Consider the following 16,485-nt stretch of genomic DNA (forward strand, 5'->3'; position numbering starts at 1 on the left):
TGGGTTCAACATGTTTGGAGCATGTGCACTTACCATTGCACCATGGCTCCAACTGGAACATGTTTGTTTAACAAAAACTCAAATTTTCAGATATTTAGGGGCTTTTGTTCAACTCCAGTATAATAGAGACAGACCTCGTGAGAGTAGCTTGAAGATGCCTCCTGCTCGCCCCAGCTCTTTTTTTTCTTCTTCAATCTCAACGCACTGCTATCTTCCTCCTCCTCCTCATCTCTGTTTGATGCCCGAAAGCGCTTCCTCAGCACCTCCCCACTCTCAGAGTCCTCTGAGTACAGCACGCTTCTGCCCAACCTGCAAAACAACAGAGCGTTCAGCTGCAGGGCAGGCTGTGGTGAGCACAGCTGGGCCTTATCGGTGCCTGAGCTACACACTCACTTTGCACACTTCGAATCCAGCTTGCTGAGAGGTGGAGACAATGCACACAGGGCATGTTTCCTCTTTCGGGGACGCCCTGGGCCCCTGCGGGCTAAACTTCTGTTCCTCTCCTGCTGCTGGATCTGTTGTTGTTGTTGTTGTTGTTGTTGCTGCTGCTGCTGACGTTTCTCTCTGTGAATCACACAGGGATCATAAATAGTTTGATTGTTAGTAGGATTAAGTGAGGTAGATTGGCATTACTGGTCTTAATAAAGTGATGTTAAGGGATTTAATGCTAATTGAGAGACTCACTCTTTGTCTCTCCGTCTCTGCAGCTTGACAAGATCTCGTTGCTTGTCTTTGTAGCGCTGCTGCAGCTCAGCGAGTCTCACACGGTAGTCCACTTCTACAGTGTCCATTCCCTCCAAAGAGGATTTGGAGAACATCTAAGAGCCAGAGCAAGATTAGCATCTGTGGTTTAACTTCTATAGATCTCTCAGCAGCTGTTAACACTGGCTATGGACATCTGGCTGAAATCAAGTGCACATGCATCTGAGTCTAAAGAGGCTGGAAATCTTAAGTATTATTAGCTAAAAGCTTGCACTCCTTGTATTTAAAACTACAAACATCCTACAAACATAACAGAAATCTTAACTTCTTGAGCACTGGTTTAAGAGGGAGAAGAAAAGAAGTCATAAATAGGCAAGCATACAGGTTCATCTTTCTTCTGTCTCCAGCTGTATTTCTTATTAGGGTTGAGCTCTCGGGGGAGGCGGATGATAATCTGAGGCTGACACTCGATGGCCTCCAGAAGAACCTGCCTGCCAGCTTCCAGCAGACTCTCCAGTCCACAGAGTATTACAGCTGCACACACAAACACACGATCGATACCAACATTAATTACCTCTAGGGAGCATGGGACAGCCCCGCATTCTCCAATACATCAGTATATGGGTGTTTCTTGTGTCAGTGCAATAACGCATTTGACATACAGATACATCCAAAATACCAGATAGATGCATTTATTTATACTTTAAACAAACGTATTTACTCTTAAAGATTCACTCCAGCAAATTCTGAATATACTCACTAGATCTGAAACAATTCCTGAGCTTGTTTCAGCACATTTGACTTTACAGCACACTAGAGTGAGCAAACCTTCCTCCCTAATCACCACTTCCATTTGAACTGTTAGAGCATGCTACATCAGGTCCCACATCCTTCAGATTACCGTTCCTCTCTCTGAAATGAGACTCACCCTGTGTGTCATCTCTGGGTTGCCTCTGCATCTCCAGTTCTGCCATCTGGCTAAGCAGGGCCATGCCTTCCAGAGCAGTGGACTCTAGGGGACTGACGCCCTTGCAGAGCTCAGACCTAGAGGTACACGCATCTGCCAGGATGGACACTGCTCCGGCCTGCGGAAGCTCGCTGGCCGTGACCAGGGCGAACATGCCTGCCATGGGGTCTTCAGGGAGGATGGCCACCGGTACGGAAGAGGGCTGAAGGTGAGGAGGGCTGCTGTTAGGCAGGAAAAGATTGTCAAGTTTGGATTCCAGGTGTGGAGCGTCAGGGACAGGATCTCTAAGGTCTACTGGGTTCAAACTATCAGAGAGATCGGAGGGTGGTTTTGCTGGCTGGATGTCACAAGCCACAAGGTGTGTGTCAGTGTAACTTGATGAAGATTTGTAAACTTGGTCTACCGGACCAATTGAGTCCTCTGCAGTTTCTGCTCTGGTCGTTCTTTCAGTATATGTCTCATACAGCCCCGGATGGCTTGAGGTGGCAGCTTCCATTTTGACAGCCTCCCCATCTCCCTGGTCTGGTTCATCCTCTGGCAAAGGTGTGGCTGTGGCTCTAGGGCGGGCCTCAGCCTCTGTGGGGGTTCTAGGGTCTTGGGTGGTGATGGGTGCAAGCCTCAGGCTGTCTTGGCTCAGGACGTCTTTGTTGTCTTCCAGGTTTGGCTCTTTTTTTAACCCAGTGCTGCGCTCATCCATGGACTCTTTCTCTCTGGATGCCTGAAGTGACTCCACGACCACTGGAGAACACAAGTGCTGGGGTTTGACATCTGCGGTGGTCGCCAAGTGCTCGGATGTCTCAGCCGGCAATGGCACATCTGGTGCCAGGCCGTCAGCATCTGCGGCAGCGGCTGGCTGGAGGAGGTAGGGGTAATGGCTGCCAAACGGTGCTGTTATCGATTGGTATGGGTAGCCAGGAGGAATTTCTGCTGAAGAAACAGAAGAGAGAACAATTTGAGGGGCTAGGAGTGCTTATGCAAAGACTAGAAAGGCTTTAGTTCCCTGTGACAGAGTGACAAAGTGATTAATAACCCCACATGTTCTTCGGCACAGGGGCTTTATGAAACTTTCATGAACCAAATGGCCCCAGCACAAGCATCCCAAAAGCCCTTATATACACATAGGCCAACACGCTCGTGCATACTCATACATTCAGAATGCACCATGAGCAGAAAATCTATTTATCCTGAGCATTGAACATTTTTAAAGGGAAACCGCCAGGGGATACGGGTACAAAAGGGCTGCTGTCATAAGTCTCTATTCCAGTGAAGAGACAGCTGGTAATCCCATATGTGGATATATTTGCAGACTACTCATTAAGACTGCACTACCCTGCACATTCTGACATGAAACAGCGCACTGCATTTGATTGCTGTCCTGTGAGTATACTCAGTCCCCTCCCAAACATATTTCCTTAAAAATAGCAATATGGAGATTAATGGCCTTACATTATTAAACCGCATTATTCAAATTCCTATCATTTTGATTAGTTTCCTTCTCATTTATTGTGCAATATGCAAATAAACAATAATTACTCCATATGATCAAGCAAATTCATAGTTGTTGCAATTTTGACAAATTAAGCAGGCTCAATCCAGGACATTTCATTTGGGAAAGCTTAGCTGACCTTCCCACTTACCATGGTACATGGATGGGAACGGAGTAGAAGTTTGCTTCAGTAGACTGAGTGGTTCTTTCTCAGGCACTTCCACAGATTCCTCTTTGGTCTGGATGGGGGATGTAGGAAGAGGCGATGCCGAAACGGGGCTGACTGAATGAGGGACAGGAGATGATGGATGGGAGTAGGGCTGTTGAGGGAGGGACTTCTCCACTTTGGGTCTCTCCTCAGACTTCAGTGCAGTGACAGGTGAAGGCAACGGTGGGACGGGCAGCGGCGTCAGGGCTTTCCTATACGAGGTGGAGGGGGTTGGAGAGCGTGGGGGAGGCTTGCGTGAGTGTAGGGCTTGAGTGGGGATGCCCGAGAGACTGGATTTGGCCCCTTCAGCTCCTCTCTTGTCTGGTTTTTCATCCAAATCAGTCCTAGAGTGACTTGCATTTAATCTTTCCTGCACCAGAAAAAAAAATTATAAATAAAAATAAATCAGAATTTGTTCAAAAAGTACTGCAAAACAAAATAGATAAAATTGGTGTGGTATCGGTTATAAAAAATGATAAAACAATAGATACATAAAATGAATAGATAAAAAACCCAGAGACCTATATTTAGAAAAAAATAATAAAGACCACAGTACAATATTTTGAACTTGATTGGAAAGCATGATTTATGCATTTGGTTTTATGCCTGTTTTCCATGCTGAACATTCAGAGTTGGCGCAAATAGACCTTAAGGACTACAAAATGGAAAATACAGGAGTGTCTTCCCACAAATATAATGACATTGACAGAAAGAATCTCATACCACTAACTGTGCGTTCCTCTGCAGTTCCATGACCTGTGCGGTCTGATGCTGGATCATGTAAAGCTCCTGTTGCCGCAGGAGCTGCTGGTGGGAGAGGAGCTGGAGCTGATGGGCATGCTGCAGAGAGCTTCCTGCCGGCGGATACATGGCCGACCACAGCGGGGGGCCTCGCTCTAACATCTCAGCTTTTAAAGAACAAGAGGAATATTTGAGCATCACGAATCAAGTATATTTATTCTGCTACACGTCAGGAATATCACTACCACTCACTTTTATAAATGCACATTGTATTTTATGTGTTAATGGAAAGATGGTAAAATATGAACACAGAAATTGTGGTGAATATATGGGGCCTACCATAGTGTGGCAGATGCTCTGTCTGAATAACAACCACCTGTCCGGTCTGTGGATCTCGGGCAAACTGGTAAGGTGGGGGGATGGAACCTGTCAAGGCAGGAGGATATCCTGGAGGCAGCGTCTGATGAAGGGAAGGGGGACCCAGTCCTGTTCAACAACAGAGCGACAAGAAATGGTTGGGTTCACCATATTTGTAGTTGATGGTCCATTTGCACTTGCATTCTGGCAGCTTTGTGAACACTCAAGAGTTAATCCCCAAGAGAAACACCATTCCCTGCATAATCTCACCCCTGTGCATGGAGCACAGACCTAGTTGAATTCCTGCCAAAATGCACAGCACTTTAACTACAGCTATTTTCTTACAGGACATTTTTGTTTTAAAAGTAAAGTCTAGACAGAAACTCGAACGTCAGAGAATTGAACTGACAGTGCTGTTTGCTGTTATTCTTGGATGGAAGTTGTGGAGTGAGACTGACTATTTCTAAGAATGACTAAAACACTCAGCCTAGACAAAATGCTTGGGCCGTCTGGCAGGGTCAACAGACTGCCTCGAGGAAATAATTTGGTGTCCAAATCCCATTCACAACCCAGTTCTGCAGCATTCCAGACTGCATGACCCTTGATCATTTGCAACAATTGCTTGTTGTAACATGACATAATTCTTACACTACAACCATAGGCGTAAAAACATGTGGGTACCATATGGAGAGCCAGACAACCACATGGAGGGGGCTCCTGGTCGGGGCAGCCACGGGTGGGAGGCCAGGTGGGAGGCGGGGTCAGCAGGCCAGCGGCCCGCACCAGCCAGATTCGGTCCACCAGTCACCATCAGGTTTGGGTTCAGTCCACTAGCAGACACCATAGGTGGATGCATCTGAGTGTAGTCCGCTAACTCTTTATTCTCTCTGTGAATGAAGAGACTTACTTATAAGTGATTAACCAATCTATGGCAATGTCAGTAAGTTTGCATTTCCTAATTGCACATTAAAGTCTCAATCTCCATAAAAATATCTGTAATTAAAAAAATGTGCCTTTGCTTTAAAAAAGAAAAGAAAAAAGGAAAACATGCATTTTTTGGGCAAAGCTTTGCTGTGTATTCCTTAAACAATTGACAAAAAATATGCTTATATTTTTAATAAAATATTTTTATATTAGCCAAAAGTCAGTTTTCTAATTTAATATATATATATATATATATATATATATATATATATATATATATATATATATATATATATATATATATTGTAAAAATATTCTCCGACATTAAAAAAGAAAATAAAAAAAAGTTGTTTGAACCTTAATGTTATGGTAGTAATGCTACCTGAACGAAGAACAAAATTATAAAATATTTAGAATTTGGTTAGTTATTCCCAACAAAGACCAACTTAAAAATCTTCCAAAAAAATAAAAATAAAATAAATAAACGGTTTGGAACAATATGAGGGTGGGTAAATCATTTTCACTTCTGGCTTAACTATTTCTTTAAAAGTCTGCCCAATATCCAGGTGCCCGCATTTGACGACCAGAAAAACGTATGACATAGATGCTTCGACATTGCAAAATTCATGCTTATTTAAGGCCAAAAGTAGGACTGGTGGCCATTTAGCCCCAACTGTGACACAAATTCCCCAATCTATGACTTCTATTCTGCCTTACACTTAAGGACAGGCACTGAGGGCGGAATCCTGCTGAGAGAGCCAGTCACTTTTATAAGCACCAATTTCCCCAGTGGGGAAGACTGACTTTTTCTAGTCCTCGAAATGAGAGCCACACTTTGAAAATAGGCTCATATCTGCCGAGAACTGTTGCCATAAATCTGTCCACTCTAAAGAAAACCACGCTGAGAGTGTGACCAATGAAAGTAAAATGTTGCTCCGTTTAGCCAGTATGTGGAATCAAAGAAACAAGAATCCTTTCACACTGGATGGATATGCTTAGTCCTTACTACAAGGTGAATGATTTTAATAAAAGGGTGCCTTAATTAGCAGACTTTCATCCAGGCTTCTAACATCTTTTTAGAGTTACCTGAACAAACATCTATTTTGGCACATAAACACTTTAGGATTGTCGCTAAATGTTTTTATATATATAAAAAAAAAAAAAGCAAAAAAAAAAAAAACATTTAGCTCAGTTGTACAACAAACGCTACCATTATAAATTGAAAGCATCTGCTCTGCTCCATACAGCACGAGCTGCAGAGTCGCAGTACAGTGCAGCAGGAGTAAGATTTCACTTTTCACACGACGAGAGTAAGGAGAGATGACTGACAGATGAGGATATACATATACACATACACACACACACACACACACAAACATACACATACATCACATAATTTTACAAGTTGCAAGTTACAAAAAACAGGGTGCTTTATGTCAGCGGTTATAAACTCATCTTACCTTAATACTTTCTCCTGCTCACGCTCCACACGTCCCGACAGCAGGCGCTCGTCACGGTGGCGCGTCCTTTCGTCTCCTTGTTCTTCCACTGTGTGGATTGGGCCTGCAAGGTTACGACATTACACTAATTACAGATGTTGACAAACAGTTTTTAATAAATGAGCTAACTTCATAGTGTTTGCCAATAATATCACATTTTTCACCATTTCAGTTGTTTAATCCCAGTTTACACATTTCCGACCTTTCTTAGGCTAAAAACAAAGTCAAACATGAGTAGTGTCTGCCAGTCTGGCAAGACTTAAAATGTTACAGTTTTCTCTTTATAAATACACTTCTCCATAAATAGCCCAAACTCTAAGGGTGTTTATCAGTCCTAACACTCAGCACCAGTCATATTCAGTGTCTTACACATCTATGAGATTACAGACAGACTGTGTAGAGGAAAAAGAAAAAACACAGAGAACATATGCAGAGTAACATATCACATTTACAAGAACCCACTGAGGCCCATCAATCACTTATCAATGTTTCAACACCACTGTGGCGTCATCCATGGTTCAAATTGCTCTTCATAGAGTAGCAGGCATTTGGAGAATCATCAGACAAAACAAGCAGTATTTCACATACCGAACTAAAGTAAAAGAGCCTCTGAAGTTTGTGTTCAAAATACCTCAACAACACAGCCCTGTAAAAGATAAACGCGTAGAACTTATCCAAGCGGGATTTAGTTAGGAGTGTATTGAACCTTTCAGTACTGACAGTGGCTGAGAAGAGATTGCGTTCTTTTAAACAGAGGAGGGGGACGAAAGTGCACACAGATCTCTGTCATGCTCCAGGGAAAAGGTTTCAGTCTGTTTCCAAGGTTACCAAAAGCCTGTCGGACATGCTATCCGTTTGCATCAAAAAGAGGGCAAATTAGTCAAGCAAAGCTCTGTCCCTAACACTTGTTTTAAATGTAAATTCAAACTCAGAAAGTGTAGACTAATGTTATTACAGCAATTTCCTTGCACACAAGAGGACATAAATTAATGCCTTTCTCCCCACCTCTCTTTCTGCCCCTTTCTGAAGCTGATTCGATTGCTAAGCAACAAAACTAAAGTCATATTAGAATGCACTGCTTGTTTGCCACCTTTAGTAGAGCTTGGTAAATTATGTTTATAAGCAGTCAGGCATGCGGTGTCTTAGTGAAAGGTTTAACACACTCCCTAGGCTAACAGGAAACACTGTGGGCCAAAGCAATAGCAAAGCTCATGCTGTTTAAGAAACAAAAACAAAAGTGGGAAAAACCTTGCTGCTGAGCAGGCCAATGTAAATGGGCTATAACAACGGAAAATAAGACAGTGTGTTGTTTTTCGATTCCATTAAAGGCGTGAATGCATACCGACAGGGGCTAGAAATGTACAATTTACGCACCTTATAGGGTTAGTTGTTCTTTTTTCTACAGAACACGAGACATTTTGAACAATGTCTCAACTGTTTTTGCCTGTTTTGTAACTGTTAAACTGAAAGTCAATAGTGCCCAAAACAACACTGAACCCCACTGACTTTCATTGTATGGACAGAAAATGACAAGGCATTTTGCAAAATATATCCTTTTGTGTTCCACAGAAGAAATCAAGTTTAGAAAAACATGGGGGTGAATTTAAATGAGTTTTAATTCTTGGGTGAACTATACCTTTAAGAACAATGCATGCAAAGATATGAGGCAACGCACCTTTGATGGATCCTCCAATTGGCCTGTCCCTGTCTGATACAGAGCCGTGCTTGCTGCTGTTGTCCCTCTGACGGGCTACAGCCACCGCTATGCCCACCGGGGGATGACGAACCTCAGCTTCACCCTGAGAAGAGCTTCCGTCTCTGCCAAAGGATTTAGCACTCTCTGGTCTCTCAGGCTCCTTCTTCAACTGCTTTCCAGGCTGCTGGGGTGGAAGGTGCTGAACTCTAGACACTCCGGGATAACCGGCCTCCAGTTTCATGCTGCCCAGTCCTCCGAATGGACTATGGCTATCGGATCCGTGCCTGGAGCCAGACTCGTTGGAAAAGTTGCCACTGTACTTTATGAGGCTTTGCATGGCTGAAACCTCCCTGTGGCCCTCAGGACTTCTGCCGCTGCCTACCGGTCTGTGCAAGCCAGTAGTATCTAGGTACATTCGCTTGCCCTCTTCCTCACCTCGAGGGCCATGGGTGTGTTGGGCTGCCAATGTGGCGATGTGACTGGTAGCATAATTGCCCATCTCGAAAGGCTTCCATTTGGGCTCAGCAGAACCCAAGCCCTTCAACGGATGCTGCTCCGAGTGAAGTGTACCTGGATCCATTCCAGAGAACGGATGGGCAGACCTTTGAACCCTATCCCGCTCTTGGCTGCGGGATTCAGTTTCGAGTCCCGTTTTAATTATGTGTTTAGATGTAGTGTTGGTTAAGTCTCTGGCATCTGGGCTGTTTCCAGATTTATTTGTGCACATTTCTAAATGCAAGGGCTTTTTCATGGCCAAACCGTTTGACCTAATTATCGAGCCTTCCTCTCGTAAAATGTCTCTCTTGACGTCCCCATGAGGGGGCGACTCACTCCTAATGGAGGACCGACCATGGTCCATTTGTGTTCTCTCATTCCCCACCTGCAGGGCTGATCTGTGCAAGTCCCTCTCCCTGCTCTTGTCATTTTTATTATCTCGAGCTTGGGAGGCAATTTGAATTGGCCCTTTTCGCTCATCGTAAACCTCGACAGAAGGCACATAAGTAGGAGCTATCACTCTCTGTTCTTTTCCTGGCTCTTTTGCTGTAGAGTAGAGCGGGTACATGTTGGGCGGCATGTGGTGAGGGGGAGGGTAGGTGCCAGAGGACACCAGCCTGGGCGGGAGATGGGACGGGTTCGGCTGCAGGGAAGAGGGACTGGCATACGACACATGCAGCGTGCCAGATGATGTAGCAACTGAATCGCATCTTTTCTGCTTGTCAGTGGAAAGGTGGCCCCCTGGCCGGCTGGTTTCGTCATCCCGGTCTCTGTCCCTCCTGTCCTGTTCCGTACTCAGGTGTCGGGCTGGCGTGCCACTACTTGTCCCGCAGTTGCCAAGTAAACTCTGGTGAGATTGTTTGGGCTTAGTGTCCGTGGTGCTCAGAGCAGGAGAGTGCTGGTGAAAGAAAGGCCTAGCGTGCTCCGTAGTCTTTGTAGACCTTTCTGAGTTGCCTGCTCTGCGCTCATCTTCTGCCTTGACATCTAAGGTGAGGTCCACCACGCTGTGGGGCCGTGACTCCTCTTTTGGCCTTTCTCGTTCCTTCCTTAGAAGGGAGTGGCCTAGGTCACTCTTACAGGGCTTCTCTTTTCCCAGATCCCTGCTTGAGTCTTTAGAGCTTTTGTGAGGAGGTAGGGCCTCCTTTTCCCTGGAGAAGGAGCAGGGCATGTGAGCCACTGGGCTCCTGGCCAGTGCAGACTGGGAGTGCACTGAACCTGGCAGGTAAAACCCCTCTGAAAGAATAAGAACAAAGTAGAAAGAGTGAGCCTGACAAAGCTTAGGACATCTGGTGTAAAAGATAAGACTGCTTAAAGGCCCTAAACTGCAGAAAGTATATAAAAATATGGACCATAAACTAACTTGTTAAAACACTCTAAACAAGGCACTATCTGCAAGTACAGCAGAACAGAAATCAAAGGACTTGAAAAGTTCATCTAACTAGTTGGTGAATGCTAACAAAAACAAAGTGCTGCCCTTTTCCCTCAGCTCCGAGGCAGAATAAAGTCTAAAGTTTTACTTGGTAATATTTTACTGAGAAAAAGGTACAATTTACAGGGCTTTAGACATGGAGCTATTTTTTTAAAACCATGCAATTTTTGCAATTGCTTTAAGTAGCCCATCTAGTTAGGGGTGTAACAATACATCGATATGGATCGATGCATCGATCAAACGTCTAACGATACGATGCATCGATACCACACATAAAATATCGATATACGGTACCTTTATTTTGACACACTCCACATCCTCACGTAACTTTTCTCCTCTGAAATAGACGCCTGACAAGTTGACTGAACCCTTTGTCACAAAAGCCAGTATTTTCCACTGTCAAGGCATCGCGAGTTCATGTTTTACAGCAGAAACGACAAGCCCCGAAAAGTCTGTTTTAGCGAATCAGTGCGCAGTATTCAGGTCAGGTGACAAGGCTGCTTGCTTATTTCGTCAAAGCTGACTAAAAGTGATCGAGGATGGATTTCAGCGAACTTGTTGAACCTGTGATATCTTCTTTGGGGCGTAAAAGGAAAATAAAAGCTGAAACTTTTTCACGGAATCTTGCTAAAACAGCACGTTAGTGGTGAGGGAAAAGCCATTACTTGGCTTTTCCATTAACAAAGGGCTTTGTTTAACTCTGAAACATGAAATGTGGAGTTATCTGCTTTTGCCACAAATTTTTATATATATATATATATATATATATATATATATATATATATATATATATATATATATATATATATATATATATATATATATATATATATATAATACTTTCAATGAACTTTCATTTAAGTTACCTGTATTTTTTTTTTTTTGATATTACTTAAATCAAACCAACCCAGCTGCAGTTTGATTGATATTCAAATGCACAATATATAAAAAAACATGATATATGAAAATGAACAAGAACGGAGTTATCTGTTTTTGCACATGAACTCTTCTGTTATAGTTCATTTACAAACACAGATAACTCCGTTCTTGTTCATTTTCATATATCATGTTTTTTTTTTTAAACTTGTAACAAACAACTTGTAAATGTCCCAATTGGGAGAGGGTGTGCCATTTTCAAAGAGTTTAGTTAAACTTTCATGTTATATATTTTTGCATGTATTAGTGTGAGTTAATAAACTTAACTGGTTGTGTACACTTGACACATAATATCTAAATATCGATTAATCGATCGATATGGCCCTGAATCGAATCGTAATCGTATCGTAGGAATTTTTGAGGTAACGGCAAATATCGTATCGCTGGCTGAGAGAATCGATATCATATCATATCGTATCGTGATTAACTGTCCGATTTACACCCCTACATCTAGTATTACAGCTAGCAATCGATCAAACCACTCATTCATACACTTTAGTTCTAAATAGTGGTTCAACTGATCATATTACGTTTAAGCCACAGATCGGATAATTTTTTGGATCAGCAAGAAAAAAAATATTGGGGGGGGGGGGGGGGGGGGGTAACTTTGCTTTCCATGTAAAGCACACTTAAAGTACTCTGATACCACAGCAAAAAGTACTTGCCTAACTAATAAAGTTAAAACATTATTAAAGGCAAATGAACAGTCAGTAAAAAAAATAAGAAAAAATACACTAAAGCATAGATAAATACAATATAACAAAGTTACAAATAAAGCAAGGTCTAACAGTAGTATTCATTTCAGGTAAAGAAAAGTAATAATTAAAAGTAAAAGAACATTATAGGTGTTTACTTTAACAAAGATTAAGCTATCTTAAATTTATAAAGTGGTGTTTTGTTGATTAACAATGACAACAGCAGATATTTACAGTTGCTGTCACTTTAAGACTTAATGCACGGATCCAATATAATGATACACATCCAATTTCTTTCTTAACCATTTAGTTTCACTTAAGACCTAAAGGCCTGTTGTTGTTCTTCTTCATCAAGAGTCCTATAATAGGCTTCACTTTCTTTGCACAATTCCCCCTTCAATTTTGGGGTGAAATCTGACCTGGCTATTTCTGCAGTTTAGAGAGATTCACTTTATATACAAGCATTAGGCACAAATGTTATGATGATTGTCACACACACCCATAAATCACAGAGATAATGGTTAAACATGATTTTACAGGCGTATACAGACCTTTTTGGGAGTCATAGAGTGCATGCTGGCTGAGCTGTGGATGCTCAAGGTGGCCCAGGGGAATGTAAGGGCTGGGGTACAAACTGCTTGGCAAGTGAGAAAAACCTAAAAAGGAGAGAGTATGGGCATGTCAGGGTTTTACTATTCAAGAGAATAAGACAGTAGCCCTCAGCCGTCAGTTCTGCTTCCAGTATTTAATGTAGCATCTCTATCTGGCCATCATCAGGTAGAAGCAACGATAGTACAATAACCTTTGAAAATAGTTTATGACAGTGGCACTTGAGTCATTGACTGTACATCGGTCCACAATTTTTCCTGTGTCATTAAATTATGCACATTTACAAACACATGGTTTTGACAATTTATTATCTTATCAGTTCATGAATCTGCTTCATAGCCAGAGCAACAGCTCACCTCGATCCAATCATAAAATTGACTTATTACCACCACCCAAAGCAAATTGAGAGAAATATTTCTCACATCTGACATCTGGTAACCGTGGAGCGGCCATTCGCACATGCAAAGTCATGAATTCCATCTAAGATTTCACAAAGAGCACAAATGCACATTCATAACCACAAACACTAAAAACAGCCATAAACAAAATCACAAAGGCACACACAAATAGTGCTGACACATAACATTATCCCTCCTATAAAAAAAAAAAAACTTTAATGAAAGACAAAAGGGTTGTCAGAGCTAAGAACAAACAGCCCTCTAAAGATAGAAATGCTTGACATTGAAAGGGGAGGACGAAATATTTACAGCATTATCCTCTGGAGTAGAGGATCATGTAAGTGCATTCATCATTCCTAGCTGTAAAAGATACATTCGAATGGGAGTGGATCAAATCCTTCATTCAGAACCTCCATTGTGAGACTTTGATTATGCAGGGTATGCTTGCATTTAAAGGGGTGGTTGATTATGATTTCACTTTTCTCAATTTAGTTAGTGTGTAATGTTGCTGTTTGAACATAAACAACATCTGCAAAGTTACAATGCTCAAAGTTTAAAGCAAAGAGAGATATTTGCTTTTAAAGAAATTGCTTTTAAAGGACTACAACAAACGGCTGGTAGAGACTACACAACATTCCTCCCTAAAATTTACATAAACCCCGCCCCCGGAACACAATTTATAGATTATCAAGACAGAACATGCTAATCAATGACTAGAAGATAACTACACATAAGCTACATAAATTCATCAACTAACCATTCAGAAATGTTGTCAACATGTTGTCACTTCTTCTTGAGTCTCTCCATCTTTCTGACTTTGGTTTGAACATAAAAACGTTCTAAACGTTAACGTTTTTGAAATTTTCAGTGCATGTGTGTGTGTGTGAGGTAAAAGGACACGAGCTCTTGAAGCTCCGCCCTCTGTGCCGGAAGCAGCAGCTCATTTGCATTTAAAGGGACAGACACGTGCGTTTTTTGCTCACCCTCAAAAAGTGACAACTTTAACATGCTATATAAAAATATCTGTGGGGAATTTTGAGCTAGAACTTCACATACACACTCTGGGGACAATAAAGACTTATTTTACATCTTGTGAAAAGGGCATTATACCACCCCTTTAAAACCAGCAAGACCCAAGGTGCATTCAAGACCTGTTGCTGCTTTTACGGAGCGGCTTGGCAGGCATGTACCACCCTGGTCCGAGAGCGACTCTGCATGAGGACAGACAACTGAAATGTTTGTTTTCGGATGGCTGCGTCTTAAAGCACGCAATTACTCAGAACACTAGCGGCTACGTCATGCAGGCGTGGCAGTTTGGCAAGAGGTCAGGTGGTGCTGGAAGGACTCATAAGAACAAATGAGTAACCACGCAAAGTAAACAATGTGTTTGCGCTAAATGCAAACTGCTGAAACGAGACGAGCGGCTTCTACTGCAAATGAATTGAGCAAATTGAAGCTGGAATGTGCACTTCTCCCATCCCTTTGGCAAAAATTGCTACACAATCAGAGAGGTTTTGCTGGAGAAAGGTCAAGCAGCCATTATATTGGCCAAGCTACAGGGGCACATGGCTGCTGAAACACTTTTTATGATTTCACAACAAATGAATGCAACTGAAGACAACCAGAAAGCAGAGGGTTAGGAATAATGTCCAAATAAACAGAGATTAAGGGAGAATATTTACAACACAGCTGTCCATGCATAGCAAACAGAGGAGACTGTTCATTCAAATTTGAATGGCAAGAATGAACAGTCTCCTCTGTGTTGGGATATTGACAAGTTAAGTTTATGAACAACAGCAGGAGTGTCTTGGGTGTAATGGATTAGTTCTTACCGTCAATGCCATTTAAATCAGGTCACATCAACCATTATGGATTGACTTGCAAGGGCCTGGAATAGTCAGTTCTCCAAAGCAATGTTTAGAGAGCGATAGCAGATACAGGGTCCTGGAGGGGCAGGGTCAAAGGTCGGCACCATTTCAATGAGTGTTACCAGAGCTCTAAAGCAAGGTTTATTGGGGGCACACTGAAACGGTCTCAAAACCTCAAAAAAAGGAAGCAGTGTCTTCAGCCTCTACGTGGTCTAACAGTGGATCTCATATGCCATTGATTAAATTCCTGAGATAGACTAGACAGTGCTGCTTAAAACAAGTAGTGTCAACAGCATGCTAAATAAAGGGCTGAGTCAGCCCACAAAGCTAGTGTGGTAATATTATCTAGTCACATGTTTGCCAAAATGCCAGTGGTTGAGATGTTTATTTATGCATTGCATGAGTGGCAAAGACCTTCTTCTGTCTATCTGTCTAAATAAACTACATTCACATGGAAAAACTGCATTCATTTTTTATCTTAATTGAGAGTCAGAGACAAACATTGTACATAAAACACCAGGGTTACTCAACACTTATCTACAATCACAGCCTCGCAGTCAAAGCAAAGTCTTTGTAATTAGTGATAACGGTAACATGAGAACATTAAGTGTTATCGACAGTCCAAAAACAAAACGTCTAAAAATACAACCTTGTTTTAAAGAACACAATGTGATTCTTCATGGCACTACAAGTAAGAAGAGCGGTGGTTCAAAAGCTGTCACTTTATTTAGTACATCTCAGGTAACCGGGTAGTGCTATGCCGCTGATTGCATTCCCACACCATACCGAGAGATGATTGAAGGCGTCCTACTCTTAGCAACAGGGCTAGAAATGCAGTGCCACATTTATTTCTGTGTTTTTCTGCATGCCTTGAGAGGGGTGTGGTGGAGGCAGGAGCGCTCTCAATGTACAGCACATCTAATCTCAGTTAATCTCAGTTTCTCGCATGTGAAATCGAGAGAAAGTCTCAACCTACATGATATCTGGTGACTAATTAGTTTTAATTGCCACTGCCATTTCCTACAGTTCTGCAACACAACGTGCCTAATGCAGAGAAACTTCCTGACAAACCAGGAAGCTAGATACTGGGTTCCCACATGTTGACCAATGAATTCTCAGTGCCATTTCCATGTGTTCATGATTACTGGAAAGAATCATTAAGAATCATTTTATATGGGTGGCTGGACAGAATATCCATTTGTATGCAAGGTCTGCAGTTTTTTTAATAAAAGGAATATAACTAAGTTTTTTTTTGTCTCTCTAATAAACATTTGGACAAACACAATGTTTTACAGCACTCTACCCAAGCAGTTCAAAACAGCAATATCAAGCCAATATAAAACGCAAATAGCGCAAACTATAATCATAATGATGTTTGTTTTTTTCCCCCATGCATGAATTTTGAATTTAAGATTATTAATTTCCATGATGTTTCCAGTCAATTTTAAAAGATCATAATATTTCCAGGTTTTCCA

General features: G+C 42.0%; 1 protein-coding gene across 5 annotated transcripts in view; it reads right to left on the reverse strand.

Annotated features, from left to right (window-relative positions):
• tnrc18 (trinucleotide repeat containing 18) overlaps positions 1–16,485 on the reverse strand; it is a 66,229-nt gene that overhangs the window by 24,585 nt on the left and 25,159 nt on the right. For 3 of the 5 annotated variants that reach the window (XM_084425382.1, XM_084425381.1, XM_084425379.1), the window contains exons 4-15: positions 12,687–12,791; positions 8,560–10,308; positions 6,846–6,948; positions 5,143–5,348; positions 4,444–4,590; positions 4,087–4,271; positions 3,307–3,733; positions 1,631–2,596; positions 1,085–1,236; positions 685–818; positions 394–564; positions 135–309 (exon numbers count right to left, since the gene is read on the reverse strand). In XM_084425382.1, coding sequence (XP_084281508.1) covers positions 135–309; positions 394–564; positions 685–818; positions 1,085–1,236; positions 1,631–2,596; positions 3,307–3,733; positions 4,087–4,271; positions 4,444–4,590; positions 5,143–5,348; positions 6,846–6,948; positions 8,560–10,308; positions 12,687–12,791 — 4,520 coding nt within the window. The remainder of the gene's footprint in view (positions 1–134; positions 310–393; positions 565–684; positions 819–1,084; positions 1,237–1,630; positions 2,597–3,306; positions 3,734–4,086; positions 4,272–4,443; positions 4,591–5,142; positions 5,349–6,845; positions 6,949–8,559; positions 10,309–12,686; positions 12,792–16,485) is intronic. The other 2 variants (XM_084425383.1, XM_084425380.1) reach the window with 1 other exon arrangement.

Source organism: Rutilus rutilus (genome assembly GCF_951802725.1).
Source record: "Rutilus rutilus genome assembly, chromosome: 1".
In the NCBI taxonomy this organism is placed as follows: domain Eukaryota; kingdom Metazoa; phylum Chordata; class Actinopteri; order Cypriniformes; family Leuciscidae; genus Rutilus; species Rutilus rutilus.